This window comes from Engraulis encrasicolus, chromosome 6 (genome assembly GCF_034702125.1).
Source record: "Engraulis encrasicolus isolate BLACKSEA-1 chromosome 6, IST_EnEncr_1.0, whole genome shotgun sequence".
Classification (NCBI taxonomy): domain Eukaryota; kingdom Metazoa; phylum Chordata; class Actinopteri; order Clupeiformes; family Engraulidae; genus Engraulis; species Engraulis encrasicolus.
Window position 1 is genome coordinate 52,480,180 of NC_085862.1, and position 17,500 is coordinate 52,497,679.

The following is a 17,500-nucleotide window of genomic DNA, read 5'->3' on the forward strand; positions in this document are numbered from 1 at the left end:
CATGACTTTTTAAAGTGAAGCAAGAGTGAGTGAGTGCACTGAGGTGGGGACTGAGAGATGGAACGGATGACAGGTGCTTCAAAGACCATTCTCCCCCTCGACGTTAAGCAGAAGTGCACAGAGATGGGGATGAAAGGTGGAAGGCAGATGATGGATTGCCAAAGGATTAATGGTGTAGTCAGGTGTTAGTGTTGATGAGTCAGGGTGATCTATAGTCTTGTCTTTAGTATTTTAATTACATGGTGTTCTGAGATGACACAGTATGTTCAACTGACAGACATGAGAGGAATGCTCAGGAATGCTTAAAGATTAGCATACAGACAATATACATAATAAACTTAGACAAGTGCCCCCAATAACAAGAAACTTGAAAGTATATTGACAATGTGCCATACAAACAGAGTAAAACTTAGTATGCACAGTAGACAATATGTACCATACACCCAGAATAAAACTTAGTATGTTGACAATATGTACCATACACCCAGAATAAAACTTAGTATGTTGACAATATGTGCCATACACCCAGAACAAAACTTAGTATAAGGACAATCTGTACTGTACACCCTGAATAAAGAGACATTTAGTATGCGGACAATATGTAGGCCTACAGTACACCCAGAATAAAGAGGAGCGTATGCTTATGGGACACAGAATTGTCAGTGGGATTAGCCAAACTGTTACTACCATTTCTCAGGCCATAGTAAACAATGTACTGTGTCAAAACACTTTGTGGAGCTCAGTTTGAGGATTGTACGTAAAGTGAGAGGGAAGAGGGGAGAGGAGAGGAGACCCATGGGAGTGGGGAGAGGAAAGAGGGGAGTGAAGAGTGAGGAGAGGGGATCACAATTTTCACTTCCCTCCACAACAAAATCGCAACAATAATGTAAAAAGCACAGCAACTTTTATCACATTTTTCTGCAAATCCTCGGGCACTATCGGGCATTTCAGATAGCAACTCTTTGAAAAAATGGCTGCAATGTCCTGGGGAGACTGGCTAGTGAATAGCCGTGGGTCTTCAGGCCAGGAAGCCTGTATGCTGACCGCCGTGGGTCTTCCCAGATGAGCAGGTCACGGTGACACCGTGGGAGAGGAATGCAGGGAAGGTTCTAGACCGAAATTACCAGGGGGTCGAGGTGAGGCCATTCTTTTTTCATTGGCTGTTCAGCACAGGGGCCACAACAGGCGCCAGGAGGAAATCTACAGGGGCCCTGCGCCACCCTGGCCCTGTCTAGAACCGCCCATGCAGGGATGCCAAACTCCCTTAGGACAGGCATGCCAAACTCGTGCAGAGAGGTGGAACCGAAGGACGTCAAACTTGTTCTAGATGTTTCCAGTTCCAGTTTCACACCCCTGCCTTAAGGTATTAATTAATGTCACGAGCGAGAGTCATTGCAATTAGTCACTTACATCCATTTGAGGTTGCCATGCCACCCCTTCCCCAGAGGTGACTCAATGCTCAGCTGGGGCCCAGCCCGAGGATACATAGCACATCATTTCTAGGTAGAAATGGATGGTCAATTTGAGTTTGCCACCCCTGCCTCAAGGGCCTCAGTGTGTGTGTGTGTGTGTGTGTGTGTGTGTGTGTGTGTGTGAGTGTGTGTGTGTGTGTGTGTGTGTGTGTGTGTGTGTGTGTGTGTGTGTGTGTGTGTGTGTGTGTGTGTGTGTGTGTGTGTGTGTGTGTGTGTGTGTGTCTGTGTGTGTGTGTGTGTGTGTAGCCAGATATGGATGTTCAATTTGAGTTTGACGCCCTGCCCTTGGGGCTCTCATGACCCCTGTAGACTAGTGCAGAGCAGAGGCGTGGGGAGCAGAACAGGAAGCCCGATGTGACATAACTACCCACCTGTTCACAGACACAACCACCCAGGAAGTGAGGTGACATGGGGTCACACAGACACAGCCACCCAGGAAATGAGGTGACATGGGGTCACACAGACACAGCCACCCAGGAAGTGAAGTGACATGGGGTCACACACACACAGCCACCCAGGAAGTGAAGTGACAGTCACGCACAGCCACCCAGGAAATGAGGTGACATGGGGTCACACAGACACAGCCACCCAGGAAGTGAAGTGACATGGGGTCAGTGGAGGCCTTGAAGACAGGTAGCCCGAGGAGGACTTGGTGACATAATCACCTGTCAGGTCACTTGGTGGAAGTGTGATGTCACGCTGTAGACCAGAGCTGTGGGGCAGCAGGCCAATTAGCCTAATGAGGACTTGGGGACATAACTATCCTTGTAATTATGGTACTGTGACCTACCTGTTCACCTGTCAGGTCACTGGGTGGCAGTCTGGTGTAGTGCAGTGCAGAGCCACCTGCCGCCAGCCCAATTAGCCCAACGAGGACTTTTGGTGACATAACTAGCCACCTGTTCACCTGTGGGGTCACGAGGAGGACTTTGGTGACATACTGTAACTAGCCACCTGATCACCTGTGGGGACACTGTGGGACAATCCAGTGTCACCCTGCTGAGCCACGGGCTATCCTGATTTATGGAGTCTGGGCCGTCAGACCAAATACTTGGTGACAGTCTAGGGCCCAATACTTAATGACATGTTTAGCCAGAGTTCTTGGTGACATAATTACCCTAACCCAGAGCCCTCGCTAGAACAGAGTTACTGCGTTGCCATAGGGTCCCGCAGGAAACATCCGCCAACAAAACGCTGACCATATATGGTCAAATATGGCCGATCTCATGGTCCCATTCAGTTTCGCATATCCTTCACAAATTTCTGATGTTGCATTTGTTTCCATAGAGTATCATTGGGGACTCTGAGAGACAACCGTTTTCGCGCATTTCAAAGCAGTTTCAACGGACTGTGTAATTACTTGACCTAACAATGGAAACTTCTCCCAGGACAAAAGCAGCACCAGTCATCCAGGAAGTGGAGAGAACACACACACACACACACACACACACACACACACACACACACACACACACACACACACACACACACACACACACACACACACACACACACACACACACACACACACACACACACACACACACACACACACACACAGAGAGAGAGACAGAGAGACAGGGAGAGACTTGTAGAGTAGTATAAAGGTGTAGGAGCTCTAGAACATTGTCTCTCCCTGTCTGTCTGTGTGCGTGTGCGTGTGCGTGTGCGTGTGCGTGTGCGTGTGCGTGTGTGTGTGTGTGTGTGTGTGTGCGCGCGCACGTGTCTGCATGTTGAAGTTGATATATAACCTATGCTTACTGATGTGATAATGCTGTGTTGATGTTCATGTAGCCTACTCAAAGCATAAAGATTGGCCTCCACCCCTGACTTTTGCTGTCCATCTGAGTCCCATACTATGTGAGGCGTGTGTAAATATCCTGCAGGAAACAATAATCCAACTGTACTCTTCAGTGTCCTGCTGCTAAATGAGCGTCTGTATACTCAGGTGAGGTTTTAGAACCATCTTCAAGGACACATCATAATTACATCACAGAAGTGACCCTATTGGAATAGAGTGGCAGACTAACATGTATATGTTCAAGAGACTATCATCCTAAGGTGAATCTAGCTTGAATCATTTGCTGAGCTTATACCACTTGTAGGGTAGTATGAAGGTGTAGGAGATCTGGAACATTGTCTCTCCCTGTCTCTGTCTCTGTCTCTGTCTCTCTCTGTGTGTGTGTGTGTGTGTGTGTGTGTGTGTGTGTGTGTGTGTGTGTGTGTGTGTGTGTGTGTGTGTGTGTGTGTGTGTGTGTGTGTGTGTGTGTGTGTGTGTGTGTGTGTGTGTGTGTGTGTGTGTGTGTGTGTGTGTGTTCATGTTGAGGTTGAGCAATAAAACCTATGCTTACTGATACGATAAGGCTGTGTATATGTTTATGTACTTACCACTTGTAGGGTAGTATAAAGGTCAAGGTCTAAAACCTCACCTGAGTTTATCTAAGTTGGAACAAACTCAATTTACCTTAAAATTGAGTGCATTGTCAATGTATGTAGCCAGATGCTTAAAATCATTGACTATTTCGACCTTTAATAAACAGGTGTTGTGCCATGCCATGTGAAGTCTATAAATAAAGTCCTTGCAGACTGTGTAAAATTTGTAGATGTTTAGCTATAGTATTAAACTAGGTGACACTTGCATCATCTGTCCCTCTTCTGCATTGATACGCGAACTATAGGACACTGAGGATGTTATGTGTTTACTAATAACTGTTTTCATACATTTAGGCTACATAATATGGATGTTAGTGCAATCTGTGTAAATGGTTGCTCATTTTTTTAGGGATAGGTACAATATTTGATAAACTCCATTACTTTGGAGACTATAGCTGTCTGAAAGATTATTTGAAATAAGGTCGAAACCATTTTTCAGTTGATATGCACATGTTTTGAGCACTTTCCCCTACCCCAAGTCCACTGGGACCTGCGGCTTTGTTGGGTTTAATGCGTGTATTAAACACACTGGACTTGGCCACCACCACAATACACACAACCTACGGAGGATGGTAGGCCTACACTGCCCGCACACACACAAACACATGTGGGGGAGGGAGGGAGTATTGCTGCGTTGGGTATAGCTCTCTGTCATGCCTCCCTGGGACTCACTAGTTTCACGCCGTCTCGGCCGGGAGGGCTGTATTTGCACCTTACGTCATTCAGAATGCACCCCAATGTAACCTCAATGTCCCCCACATCCCTCTCAGTCTCCAAGCATGATGGCAGAATTGCACTTTTCTTCACCAACCCCTTTTTTTACAGAAACTCAGAGAATGTAGAAAAGTTCTTAGCAGGGAAAGCATTGTACTTTGGCTTGTTGTCCTAATTGATTTCTATGGCAACCAATATAGGATTGCACCTGTACAGCTGTGTCATATACATACAGTATGTTACCCTATGTTTGTTTAGCTTGCTTGGCAGCACGTCTGGATCCCACAACGGAGTTATCTTTGAGGTCACTTATTCAAGACTGGACTGCCAGGACGACATCCTGACAGTGTTGGAGAGCTCTGCTGGAGATTCAGCTATTTGTTTAGAATAGGAAACGTTTGTTTAGAATAGTAAACATTTGTTTAAAATAGAAAACATTTGTTTACAAGAAGGATGAGAGTTTGGCTTTCAGGTCATTTCAAATTTATTGGTCAAAGGCAAAAAAGGCAGACACAAAAAATCAGCAAAGTAAAGTAGTCAGGTGAAGTCTATTTGGCCATTAAAGACATTCGTAACAGGAAGCTCAGCAGATATGTAATGGGGGGGGGGGATTGGAGATGGTGCTGTAGTGTGGGGAGGAGAGATTGGGGATGACGAGGGGGGGGGGACGTGTTGGGGGTGGATTGAGTATGAGGTTGGGGGGGGGGGCTGGAATGGGTATGACTGGTGCTGTTTTGGACGGAGGAGTACAAAGGATGACTGGTGCTCACATTCTTATGGGATTGCTACTGCATGCATGTAATCACACACACACACACACACTCACTCATATACACTCACATAAACAGTGTTACACACACTTGCAGTAGCTACAGTATTTCACAGATGGCAGACAGGTTGGTGTGTATGTTTCCTGTTTCTCCTCATGAGTCCGGTTACTCCTGGCTTTCCGAGATGACTCGTCCGTCCTTGACTTCGATTTTAATGAACACCGCACTCTTGCGTTGGGGAACGTTGGCGAGGGAAGGGGCGCGTGACGCCAGAGGGGCGTTGTCCAGCACCGCCGGGTAATCTGGGTAGAGGCCGTCTGCGTGAGCAAGGGGTGGTGGGAAGGTTTTGGTTTTTTAGAAATCTGAGCAGAAGACATAAATGGGATTTAGGTGATTGGTGATTGGAACCTGCACTTATAGTGACGTTTGCAGAATGTTTTTTTTATATTCAATATTGTTGAAATTGGCTGCAGTATTCGAAATGATTACACTAAACTTCATGTATATAAAACTGCACCTCAAAGGAGTTGCAGTGAAATGAGTCGTAGCTTATCATTACATTAGATTACATTATATTATATAATATTGAGTTGAAGTTAAATGTGTCATAACTTACCCTGGTCACGGCCGTACCCGTTCATCCTGCAAAGAGAGACAATGTAATTAATCAATTAATTCAATTGTTTTAAAAAAAATATTGTGAACAGCTGGCTCATTGATAAGGTTATTACATATGCTATTAAATAGTTTATTGTGTAGTTATTATGTGGTGTAGTTTATTACAGTATTATTACTGATCTTGATGCTAATACTCTATAGGTTATTATTATTATTGTTGTTGTTGTTGTTGTTTGTTTGTTGTTGTTACCTCATCTCCTCTCCTTCCAGCAGCTTCCTGTAGGTGGCGATCTCGATGTCCAGAGCCAACTTGAGATTCATCAGCTCCTGATACTCACGCACCTGAAACCGGAGATTATTATTATTATCATTTATATATTTTAATATATTATTATTAGTATTATATCTCGATATCGAGGGCCAACTTGAGATTCATCAGCTCCTGGTACTCCTGGTACACGCACATATGCACACGCACGCATGCATGCACGCACGCACAGACACAAACACATCATTATATCTTGATGTCCAGGGCCAACTTCAATTTCATGAGCTCCTTGCTGAGTCTCAGTGTGTGTGTGGTGTGGAGTGTGGTGTGTGTGTGTGTGTGTGTGTGTGTGTGTGTGTGTGTGTGTGTGTGTGTGTGTGTGTGTGTGTGTGTGTGTGTGTGTGTGTGTGTGTGTGTGTGTGTGTGTGTGTGTGTGTGTGTTACCTGCTTGGCCATCACTTGTTTGGTGCGTCTCAGCGCGTCCTCCAGCTGTGTCAGGTGATCGCGAGCCTTGTCAATCGTCTCCTGACCGTTACTCTCCGCATTGCGAATGTCAACCTCCAGGGAATCTTTCTGTAGCAGAGAGAGATACAGAGAGAGGAAGAGAGAGACAGAGATGGAGGGAGAGAGAGGGAGAGGGAGAGGGGGATTGAAAGAGAGAGGGGGTGATTAGACAAGCGGTTCCATAACATGACATCCGTTCCGTCTGTCTTTTTGGGTGGTAGAGACAAATGCAATTTAGACCTTTTAGTGTGTGTGTGTGTGTGTGTGTGTGTGTGTGTGTGTGTGTGTGTGTGTGTGTGTGTGTGTGTGCCTGCGTGTGTGTGCCTGCGTGTGTGTGTGTGATGTCATACCCTCTTCCTGAGTGTGTGTGTGTGTGTGTGTGTGTGTGTGTGTGTGTGTGTGTGTGTGTGTGTGTGTGTGTGTGTGTGTGTGTGTGTGTGTGTGTGTGTGTGTGATTTTGTGCCCTCTTCCTGTGTGTGTGTGTGTGTGTGTGTGTGTGTGTGTGTGTGTGTGTGTGTGTGTGTGTGTGTGTGTGTGTGTGTGTGTGTGTGTGTGTGTGTGATGCCGTACCCTCTTCCTGAGATTCTCCAGTTCGCTGTTATATCTCTGTATGGCTCTGTGTAAGTCTGAGATCTCCTTCTTCACGTCACGCACGTCATCCTCATATTTGCCAGCCTTGAGGACCATAGCATCCATCTGGAGAGGGGGATAGAGAGAGAGGAGAGGAGGGAGAGAGAGTGTGACACACTGTTCACTGTTCCACTTCCTCCCTGCTCCTGGAAGCCATGTTTTCATATAGCTTATATGTATATATACATGGGTTCTCAGTGTTTATCAACACAATGTTATGAGGAGGGGCAAGACACTGGCAGCCAACCACGTGAGCGATTTTTTTGACCGACAGCGGTTTCCAACAATCAGAGGTTGAGTTGTGCGCAGCTAGGTTCAAAACTAAATTTAGAACCCATGTATAATACTATCCATTATACTCATTAATAATATTATATAGGGGGCACTGTTGCGCAGCGCGCTAAGCCCCCCACTTGGGCTTGAATGCCCATGGAGACCCAGATTTGAGTCTGGCCTGGGTCATGTCCCAACCCTACCCCCATCTCTCTGTCCCACTGATTTCCTGTCAATCTCTACTGTCCTGTCATCAATAAAGGCACAAAAAGCCCATAAAATATCTTAAAAAAAAATAAAATAAATAATAATAGTAATAATAATATTATATGATACTACACTGTAATATATGAATATATTGAATACCTTCTTGCGGTGCCATTGTTCCACCTCCTCTCTGCTCCGGGAGGCCATGTTTTCATATTGCCTCTTGACAGCGTTGATGATCTCCTCCAGGTCCAGATCCGGTCCTGCGTTTCCCTTCAGCATGATCTTCTCCTTCACAATCATGGACTCCAGCTCCTTAATCTCCTAAACATGCAATAATAAACACATTAATAACACATTAACATAACATCAATAAACATTAATAACATATTAATAAGCCTTAATAAGACATTACAAAACACACGTCATGAAGATCCACATTTCCCCTTCAGATCAAGTTTCTCCTTTTACTATCATCAACTCCAGCACATTAAAGGGCAGATTATAGTTCAGCAACGGCGCCCGTTGGTTACGGTCGCTAACCACTGTTGATGTTATAGATCTGCGCACGAGGTCTCATGTCGTTAGCCACTTTTGGCTACATAGCTACAAGGCTACAGTACATTAGTCAGACTGCAGGCATTGTGCCGCGAGTGCTAAACTGATGTGTTGTTTGTTTTTTACTTACTAATTCAGTCATTGTAGCTTCATCTATTTACACACACTAGAAAGGAAGCATTCGTATTTCACAAAATATTGACAGTTTGGCTCTCGTTAACTACCGGAGAACTGTGCTGTCACGAGGACACGGAAGTAGCGAGACGACCAATCACAGCACCTTTTCTCTGCGACCTTCGCAACCGTCTAACGTGTAGTCAGGACTGCACGGCGACGGTTGCAGAGCCTCTGTGCGGGGGGCATGGTCGCGCACAGACGGTTGCACAGGCTCTGCAACCGTCAGCGCCAATAAGTATAAATTGGCCTTAAGGGAACAGTCCATTTCATTTTAGGAAAGAGAATATACAGGGTTTTTGTGTTTGCGTTGCCCTGTTTAACTGCATAGCCATATTAAGCTTAGCAATTAACCTAACAGGAACCAAACAGAACACCTGCCCTCCCGAAACACCTGTTCTAAGAAGTGTAATGTGTTTGGCTGTTACTGACCTCCATGAACGCCTGCTTCAGGAAGTCCACTTCGCTCACCACTTCCTCCAGCGTCAGCTCAAGCTCCACCCTCTGCAGGAAGCCCTCGTCCACTTCCTGTTAGCAACAAACAAACAACAATTGTGATCTGTATCTCACACTAAACTGCAACACTGTGTGGTAACATTTGCTAATTAAGCCTTCTGAAACCCTCGTTTTCTTCCTGTTAGCAACAAACATAACACAAAGAACTTCGAAAAAACTGCACTCACAATACAGTTTTCCTTTCCTAGTCACAGTTATGTAGTATATGTATGCTACTTCACACCTTAATTTACCCCTGGGATCAATAAATTATACTCTTCTACTCTCTACGTTAATATTTGAATGAACTGATACACCCTTCTGTGTTGTCTTAAATATCTCAGTGTTGTCTTAAACATTTCAGAGTTGTCTTCAACATTTCTGACAACGATTGTAGGGTTGAACAGTCTGAACACCATGGTGTCATCACTCAAGACTAAGATGACATCATCACCCACAGCCATGACATCATCAGTCACCACAGCCATGACATCATGACTCACCTTCTTGCCGACCACAAAGTCGTTCTCAGCATCCATCTTCTTCTGAAGCTCATCCTCATATCTACAGAAGAGAATAAAAACAAACAAATATTATTCAGCATATACTGTATATCCTCATATCTAGAAAATAAATAAAATAAATAATATTAAATATAGCCTAATTCATCCATACTATATCCTCATACCTACAGGAGAAAATAAATAAAATATTATAATGTAAAATGTAATGTGTCTATTGTTTGTAATGTTATGTAATGTAGTAATGTAACCATAGCATATGTAACCTGACCTGTCCTGTAACCTGACCTGTAACCTCCTGGTTTCGCTCCAGGTCTCCCTCCAGTTAAATCTTAATGATGAGTTAGTGTAATGTAGTGTAGTGTAATGTAATGTACTGTAGTGCAATGTAGTGTAGTGTAGTGCAATCTAGTGTAGTGTAGTGGAATATTACCTGAGGCGCGTCTGCTCCACCTCCTCCTGGCTTCGTTCCAGCTCTCCCTCCAGTTTCAGCCTATCACGGTCCAGGTTGTCGATCTGACGCCGCAGGTTGGCGCCGAGCTGCTCCACGATCTCGTCCACGTTGCCATGGTAGCGCTGCTGTTCCTTCAGGATGTCATGCTTGGTCTTGAGACGTGTGTTCTCGTGCTCCAAGTTGCGCACCTGAGGCAGGGAGAGGTCATAGGTTATTAGAGGTCATTCTGTGATGGTGATGATGACGATGACGATGACGATGACGATGACGATGAAGGGCATTCTATTCTGAGTGCCACGAGACTGGAGTGTAGAAGCGGTCCTGCCTTCTAGTGGTCAGTAGACTTAAGTGCATAGTGATGATGCTGATGAAAGGCATTCCAAGTTGAGCTGCACTAGAGCAGGGGTGGGGAACCACTAACCCGTGGGCTGTTTACAGCCTTTGATCCCCAACATCATTTTAATATTCAAAGTCAAGGAGGGTCGCGAGGCAACACTGCTATTTAAAGTTTTATTTTTTCCACACGCATGCGTGTGGAAAAAATAAACAAATATTTTCTAGTATGGTCCAAGTAGAGTCATTTTTGCAGCTAAAAATGGCTATTTTTGGAAATTCAAAATGGCGGACCATGGAGAAGATCCCCCTTTTCATGTATGAAAAGTGCAATTTTTCCAGTCATAATGAACACTTAGAATTTGATGGTGGTGGTAAGTATTCATGAAAAAGGTAACATTAGTGAATGGGCAGCATGAATTCTGGAAATAAACTAAAAATCTCACACAGTGTCCCTTGAAATGTTTTTGCAATCACACTGATACCCCAACAACAGATGGTGCAAAGATGTGCTCTTCTTGCAGACTCCCTTCCCCAACTGCAAAATATTCTCATTACCGATGTGGATTTGCTTGGTCTAACTTGGACACCCATAGGGTGCATCCCAATATGTGACCTTGCCTCCTCCACTTGTGCTTGTCTCCTTGTCCAGCCTCCTGGCCCCTCCTCCGTGGCAGGCTGTCAGCCTCGCCACAACAACTTTTGAGGGACTGTTTTTCATTCACCATCCCAATTGCAAATGAGAAAAATACTTTACAATTGAGCTTTTGCAAGATATTGAAATATAATGCTGTTGTCAGTGATGTCATCATAACGAGAAGCAAGTGGAGGAGGCAAGGTCGCATATTAAAACGCACCCATAGAATCTTCAGGTGGAAGGTGTAGGTTTACGCTCGATTGACCACAGCTATCAGCAAATCAGAATCGAGAACCGGACCGCACAGTGTTAGATATAAAACTTTAAATAGCAGTGTTGCCTCGGGACCCTCCTTGACTTTGAAGTTTCTGATGCGCTTTTCCCTTGCAGAGCACCTGCACAACATTTGATTGAGAACCAAGGCAGCGCTCTCCCATCTCTCTCGTTTTTAAATCATTTTAATATTATCACTGGAATTACATTTCAGTACAAATAACTTCTGAAAAATTCAATATGCTGCTTTCTCACTCTACCCTTGACTTGTCAGTACCCGGTAATGCTGCATTTTTCGGCTCAGCCCTTTCAGAGATCCGAGCTATTCTAATGGGGGCAGACTTTGTTTCCATTACAAACCTTCTTAACATACGCCAATTCCAAATATTATCCCAAAAGGTATCACTGTTTGCTAGTTGTCTGCTGATGTTGCGTAATGTTGCTTTTTGGATGTTATTGGGAATATATCAAGATGTTTTTTTGAAATGCAAACATACTCTGCCCCCATTACAATGACCAGGATCTCGGAAAAGGCTGAAGGAAAAAAAAATCTCAGGTACTGACAAGTCCAGGGAAGTGTGAGCATTACAACTGCATGTCGAAATTGGCAGAAGTGAGGGTGGGGTCTGTTGTAATAGAGGTGGTCACCTTCAATACAGGCCTTAAGTGCAGGGGGAAATCCTGCCCTTGATAAACAATCCTGCCCTAGATAAATAAAATGGCACTTGGAGGACTATAACATTTAAAAGGCACTCTATTCCGAGTTGAGTTGAACTAGTCAGTCAGTAGACTGGAGTGGAGTGGTGCTCTCTGGTGGACAGTAGAGTGTTGAGACTGTGCTGCTCTCTGCTGGCCAAAGTCCGTAACTGCATGTAAAGAGCGCTACAGTGTGTACCAGCAAGAGAAGCTTCATCAGTGTCCCATGCTGGGATAGATACAACACAAGTAGACAAAATGCAAAATACTTTATTTACCTTACCTAATACCTTATTTTGTCTCTTGTCTACTTACATCTGCTAATCATTTTCTAATTTGCATGCTCTGGTATTTGTTTAATACTATATTGTAAACAGTGTGTAGGCCCATTGTGACTACTAGGAAAATCACTCCTCTGCTTACAGAGGCCCTGTACTCCTGGAGAAAATGGTGGAACTCTATTGGCCACCGTCAAGTTTGTGAAATTATCAGAGATGTGAGGGGTGGGGTAGGGCATTGCTCTCTCTCTCTCTCTCTCTCTCTCTCTCTCTCTCTCTCTCTCTCTCTCTCTCTCTCTCTCTCTCTATCTCTCTCTCTCTCTCTCACACACACACACACACACACACACACACACACACACACATCAAGAGAGAGAGAGATAGAGAGAGAGAGAGAGAGAGAGAGAGAGAGAGAGAGAGAGAGAGAGAGAGAGAGAGAGAGAGAGAGAGAGAGAGAGAGAGAGAGAGAGAGCATGTGTAGCCTGAGGGTGGTATTATTACAATGCTGCAGAACAGCCCCCCCCCTCACACCCACACACACCTCTTGGATATTACACAAGAGCCGCCCTGCCCTGCGGGCCAGGCCTGGCGTAGCAGTTAGGGAGGTGGTCTTAAGATCAGAGGGCTGCAGGTTCATATCCTAACCTCTCCATACACCTCCAGCCATGGCTGAAGTACCTTTGAGCAAGGCACCTAACTCCGCAGTGCTCCAGGGACTGAAACCAATACCCTGTAAATAACTAAGTTGCTTTGGATAAAGCATCAGCTAAGTGTGATGTAATGTTATTAAAGCTACTCCAAAGATTATAACATTGATCCCCATTTACATATTGCACATTCATCCTCATTCTTTTTTTAAAAGGCTGAGGACAGAGCAGAGTGATACAGAAATATCAGGGCATCTTAAAACAGTAATTTGCTGAGTTGAGTCTATTTACGTTATTTAGCGTATCATATTCATAATGAACAAGGCAGTCATTTATATACGCATTTTTATAAACCGCCATTTTTAGTAGCCTACTATACTCAGGCAAACTTTCAGTCAAACAGCGTCCTCACTACATAACTGTTCTCCTCAAACAGAGAGGTTGCAACTTGCTATTGTCCTGCACAGACTGCTGTATTTTCTCTTGTTGCTTATTTCCATAAGCCTATGTGCGCTTTGAAAGAATGCACCGATGCAAAAGTAGCCTTGCCACTTGTGGATTTAAATGACATTTTGACTGCCGAGTTGATGACAAGAAATGCAAAACAGCATGCAGGCACCGTTAAAGGTAGCATACATTCCAGATAAATTCCAGCGTTTGCACAGAAGTTTCAAGAGTGCTGGCTGTTAAATGTAACTCTATGGAATTCACAATGTGGGCCTGCACATTTGTACAGTGCTGGGTAGGCCTACTCACCCTGATGCAAAAAAGGTAAATATACAATGTAAACACATTTCTGCAACTTACTCTGTCGATGAAGGCAACGAACTTGTCGTTGAGTCCGACCATCTGATCTTTCTCGGTGGTCTTCGCCTTCTGGTCCTGCGGGTCGACCTTGGTGTTGATGGGGTTGAGGAGGTCCTTCTTGGCCGGGGAGATGGTGGGGTAGGACCGGGGAGCAGGACCTGAAGGATTATAGGACTGGCTGCTGAAGCCTCCTTTCTTCTTTGGGCTGGCTGCGGTCGTCATGGTTGGTTCGGCTGTCTGAAAAAAGTTTGTCGGTAAAGATGTCGGTTGGCGGCGTTAAGTTTTCCAAGATGTCACTGAGCTCGTTCGTTCGTTGGGTTCGTTGGCAGTTTTATCAAGGTGTTACGGGGCTGTGTGTTGTTTAAATGAATTGTCTCCCGGACCAGGAGGGTAAAGATGGCATGCGAGGACAACAGACAGACTAACGAACAGCGCCAACTTCACTCTACTTATCAAGGAAGCGAGAGTTCCAACCCCTCCTAATGAATTATGTATTAAATGGAAACTCACCTGCAAAAGTGAAATGAGGGTGAAACTTCTGGTGAAACTAACTGGTTCTCCCTGTTGGAGGGGCGAACGCAAAGGCTGTAATTTCGGCAGGCGAGGCGGGTCCCGAGACGCCCCGGATGGGTGTGTGTTTATAAGAAGCATCCTGCAGCCGAGACACGCACTACCCACTACTCATTCCCTCATACCTACCAGACCAGAGCAGGTAGCCTATTCACTCTCAGTCTCCGAGCAGTCAGCAGGGAAAAGTTCAACTTAAACGATGTCTCGGTCCAGCTCTGCAAGCATGTTCGGTGGCGCGGGGGGTCGAGACTCTCGTGCCTCCGTGTCCACCCTGCAGGGTCTCCGTAGCGCGCTGAGACCGGACTCTGGTCGCCCCGGTGGCCGGGATGACGTCGACAACACCCCAGCGGCTCCCGCAGATGACAAGAGGACCATGAAGGGTCTTAATGACCGACTCTCCGGATACCTCGGCAAGGTAGAGCTCCACACACACTCACACACACACACACGTCCTCTTATGATTCTGACACGTTCTCTTCCAGTCGAGTCGTTTTCGGCATCTCTATGGGACACCGCGCGTTTGGAGTCTCCTAAAGTCCCGATTGATGCCTCACGAGCGCTTTCGCCCGACGTTCGAGTTCGCCTCCGTAGCAGGAGGAGGACACTCCCCCCACCCAGTTGCCATCTCCATGTGGGAGAAAGAGTTGGGGGAACGTCAGCCGAACGCGCTTGTGGCGCATTTACGCGGGACTTTTGGAGACTCCAAGCGCGTGGTGCCCCATAGAGATGCCTCACTCATCTCCTTCAGAGAACCGGGGGCATGTCCTAATGTTTTTATGTTGATTGTTTGTGTGTGTGTGTGTGTGTGTGTGTGTGTGTGTGTGTGTGTGTGTGTGTGTGTGTGTGTGTGTGTGTGTGTGTGTGTGTGTGTGTGTGTGTGTGTGTGACCGGCTGTCTTGACGGGATGCCTGGTGAAGGTTCGTAAGCTGGAGAAGGAGAATCGTGAGCTGGAGGAGAAGATCGAGGAGCTCCTGAAGAAAAGAGGCAACACCACCGACCACGACTGGGACCAGATCACCAAACCCCTGGAGGACCTCAGGAAAGAGGTAATATTACTGCTACTACTACTGCTACTATTATTATGAATAATAATGATGATAATAATAATAATAATAACAATAAGAATAGCATTGTTTATTAATACTACTACTACTACTACTAATAATAATAATAATAATAACACCTATCACGGCCAGAGGCCTATACAAGCTGGTTCTGAAGTAAACCAGGTTAAGTTAAGAGGTAAATCGTATAATAGAAGAGCCTGGAGTCCTCATTTCCTTAAGAAAATTAGGACTCTGGGCTCTTCTATTAGATGATTGAATAAATATAATTGAGTTGAATTGATGTGTCGCACACACACACACACTTGGTCCTCTCTACATTAAAGTCTCTGGTCATACTTAACCACATATCTAATCTGTGGTTGCAGGTGCGCCAGAAGACAATGGACAACGCGCGCCTCATCCTGCAAATTGACAACAGCAAACTGGCCAATGACGACTTCAAAAACAAGTGAGCTCTGTTTCTATGACGACTTCACAAAACATTTTATTTTACATAACAGCAACTGGCGCTCTGTAGTGTAGTGTAGAGTAGTGTAGTGTAGTGTACTGTAATTTAATGAGTGTAGTGTAATGTAGTGTAGTACAATGCAGTGTAGTGTAGTGTAATTTAGGCTGCATCCCATTTCAACCACTTCCACTCGTTTTTACCCCTAACATCTGCTTTTGTGCATTCACGTGACTGTAGGGTGTCACATTTCTTCCGAAGGAGTGTGGGAGGGCAAAAAAACCTTCAAACTTTGCCTTCAAACCGAGTGCGGGTGGGTGTAGTGTTTAGGTTTAGGTTACATAACAACTACTGGTGCTCTGAGAGAAATGCTAAAGAATAGGCCTATGTATGTCCAGGTTTACTAGATTCAAGTGTTCCATGCGGCATGGTGTAATTTTAAAGCGGCGCCTACTACCCTACTAGTACTGCTACTATTTCTATTACTTACCCTACAGGTTTGGGCCGCACGAACAACTACTTCCTCGTAAAAATGTGTTTCGGGCTGTTTATTAAAGCTGCACTGTGTAATATTTTTCAGCAGTTTCTTTACAGAATGCATGCTGCCCATTCGCAATAGGCAGTACAGTTTCAATGAGCAGTATAGTTGCAATACCTACTCTGGCCACCATCCTACTCAGTGCACCTTTAAGTCCCACTTTATCCTTTATTTATCATTTGATAGTTTTTGCCTTCATGACTGATGTGTTGTCAGTAAATTATTTATAAACATATTGACTCACAATATGAATATAAACAATGTGACACACAATGCATCGTATGCCACTGTCCCCAACTGTATGCATTGTATGCCACTGTCTGCCACTGTCCCCATCTGTGTGTGTATACCACTGTCCCCAACTGTATGCATTGTATGTCCCTGTCTGTCTCTGTCCCTGTGTGTGTGTGTATGCCACTGTCCCCAACTGTGTGTATATGCCACTGTCTTCTACAAGACGCACAGTTGTATGCATCTGCCTGGCAGGGACAGATTATTGCACGGGTCTACCGGGCCTAGGCCCAGGGGCCCAATAGCCAAGGGGGCCCTGAAGCCCAGGCTTCTGTATTACCATTCTCAAAATGTGTTAAATTTGCATTTTTAACAATTTTTTGAACAACATTTTTAAGAAATGTATTTTCAAAGTTTCTCGGGGTAAACCTCAAACACCCCAACAACATGGAGTTTCTAAAAACCCTCAATATTTTTGGCAATTATATTATGTTGTGTGTGTGTGTGTGGGTGTGCTCGTGTGTGTGTGCGTAGGATAGAGACAGAGGTGGTGGCTCGTCAGCATGTGTACTGTAATGTAATGTTATTATAATATCCTTTTGTGTTTGTGTGTGTTTGTGTGTGTATTTGTGTTACAGGATCGATACTGAGGTGGTGGCTCGTCAGCATGTGGAGCGCGACCTTGCAGAGCTGAAGAAGGTCATTGATGACACCCAGCTTAGCAAGATGACCTTGGAGAGCCAGATCGAGGGCGCAAAGGAGGAACTGGCCTACCTGAAGAAGGACCACGGAGATGTGAGTTATACATAGGGCCTATATACAGTGTATATAGCTGCAGAAAAAAATTAGAGACATTTCTTTCTGGTTTTACTATGGATTTGCATGTG

General features: G+C 45.0%; 2 protein-coding genes across 5 annotated transcripts in view; one reads left to right on the plus strand and one right to left on the minus strand.

Annotated features, from left to right (window-relative positions):
• Positions 1-5,334: 5,334 nt before the first annotated feature.
• On the minus strand, positions 5,335-14,386 carry LOC134451459 (intermediate filament protein ON3-like). Of its 3 annotated transcripts, XM_063201944.1 has the most exons (11): positions 14,273-14,386; positions 13,763-13,999; positions 10,071-10,279; positions 9,620-9,680; positions 9,054-9,149; positions 8,049-8,213; positions 7,350-7,475; positions 6,720-6,848; positions 6,258-6,349; positions 6,006-6,031; positions 5,335-5,706 (listed from the first exon to the last, which is right to left on the minus strand). In XM_063201944.1, exons 2-11 carry the CDS (start codon positions 13,982-13,984, stop codon positions 5,555-5,557), a joined length of 1,278 nt encoding a protein of 425 aa, XP_063058014.1. In that variant the 5' UTR covers positions 13,985-13,999; positions 14,273-14,386; the 3' UTR covers positions 5,335-5,554. The 3 variants fall into 3 exon arrangements, with proteins under 3 accessions (XP_063058014.1, XP_063058013.1, XP_063058015.1); XM_063201943.1 differs by lacking the exon at positions 14,273-14,386 and having other exon boundaries at positions 13,763-14,125; XM_063201945.1 differs by lacking the exon at positions 14,273-14,386 and having other exon boundaries at positions 5,608-5,751; positions 13,763-14,125.
• A 71-nt stretch (positions 14,387-14,457) lies between these two features.
• The window catches only part of LOC134451460 (keratin, type I cytoskeletal 18-like), a 17,763-nt gene continuing 14,720 nt past the window's right edge, over positions 14,458-17,500 (plus strand). For both annotated transcript variants that reach the window (XM_063201946.1, XM_063201947.1), the window contains exons 1-4: positions 14,458-14,747; positions 15,250-15,378; positions 15,765-15,847; positions 17,252-17,408. In XM_063201946.1, coding sequence (XP_063058016.1) covers positions 14,532-14,747; positions 15,250-15,378; positions 15,765-15,847; positions 17,252-17,408 — 585 coding nt within the window. In that variant the 5' untranslated portion in view covers positions 14,458-14,531. The remainder of the gene's footprint in view (positions 14,748-15,249; positions 15,379-15,764; positions 15,848-17,251; positions 17,409-17,500) is intronic.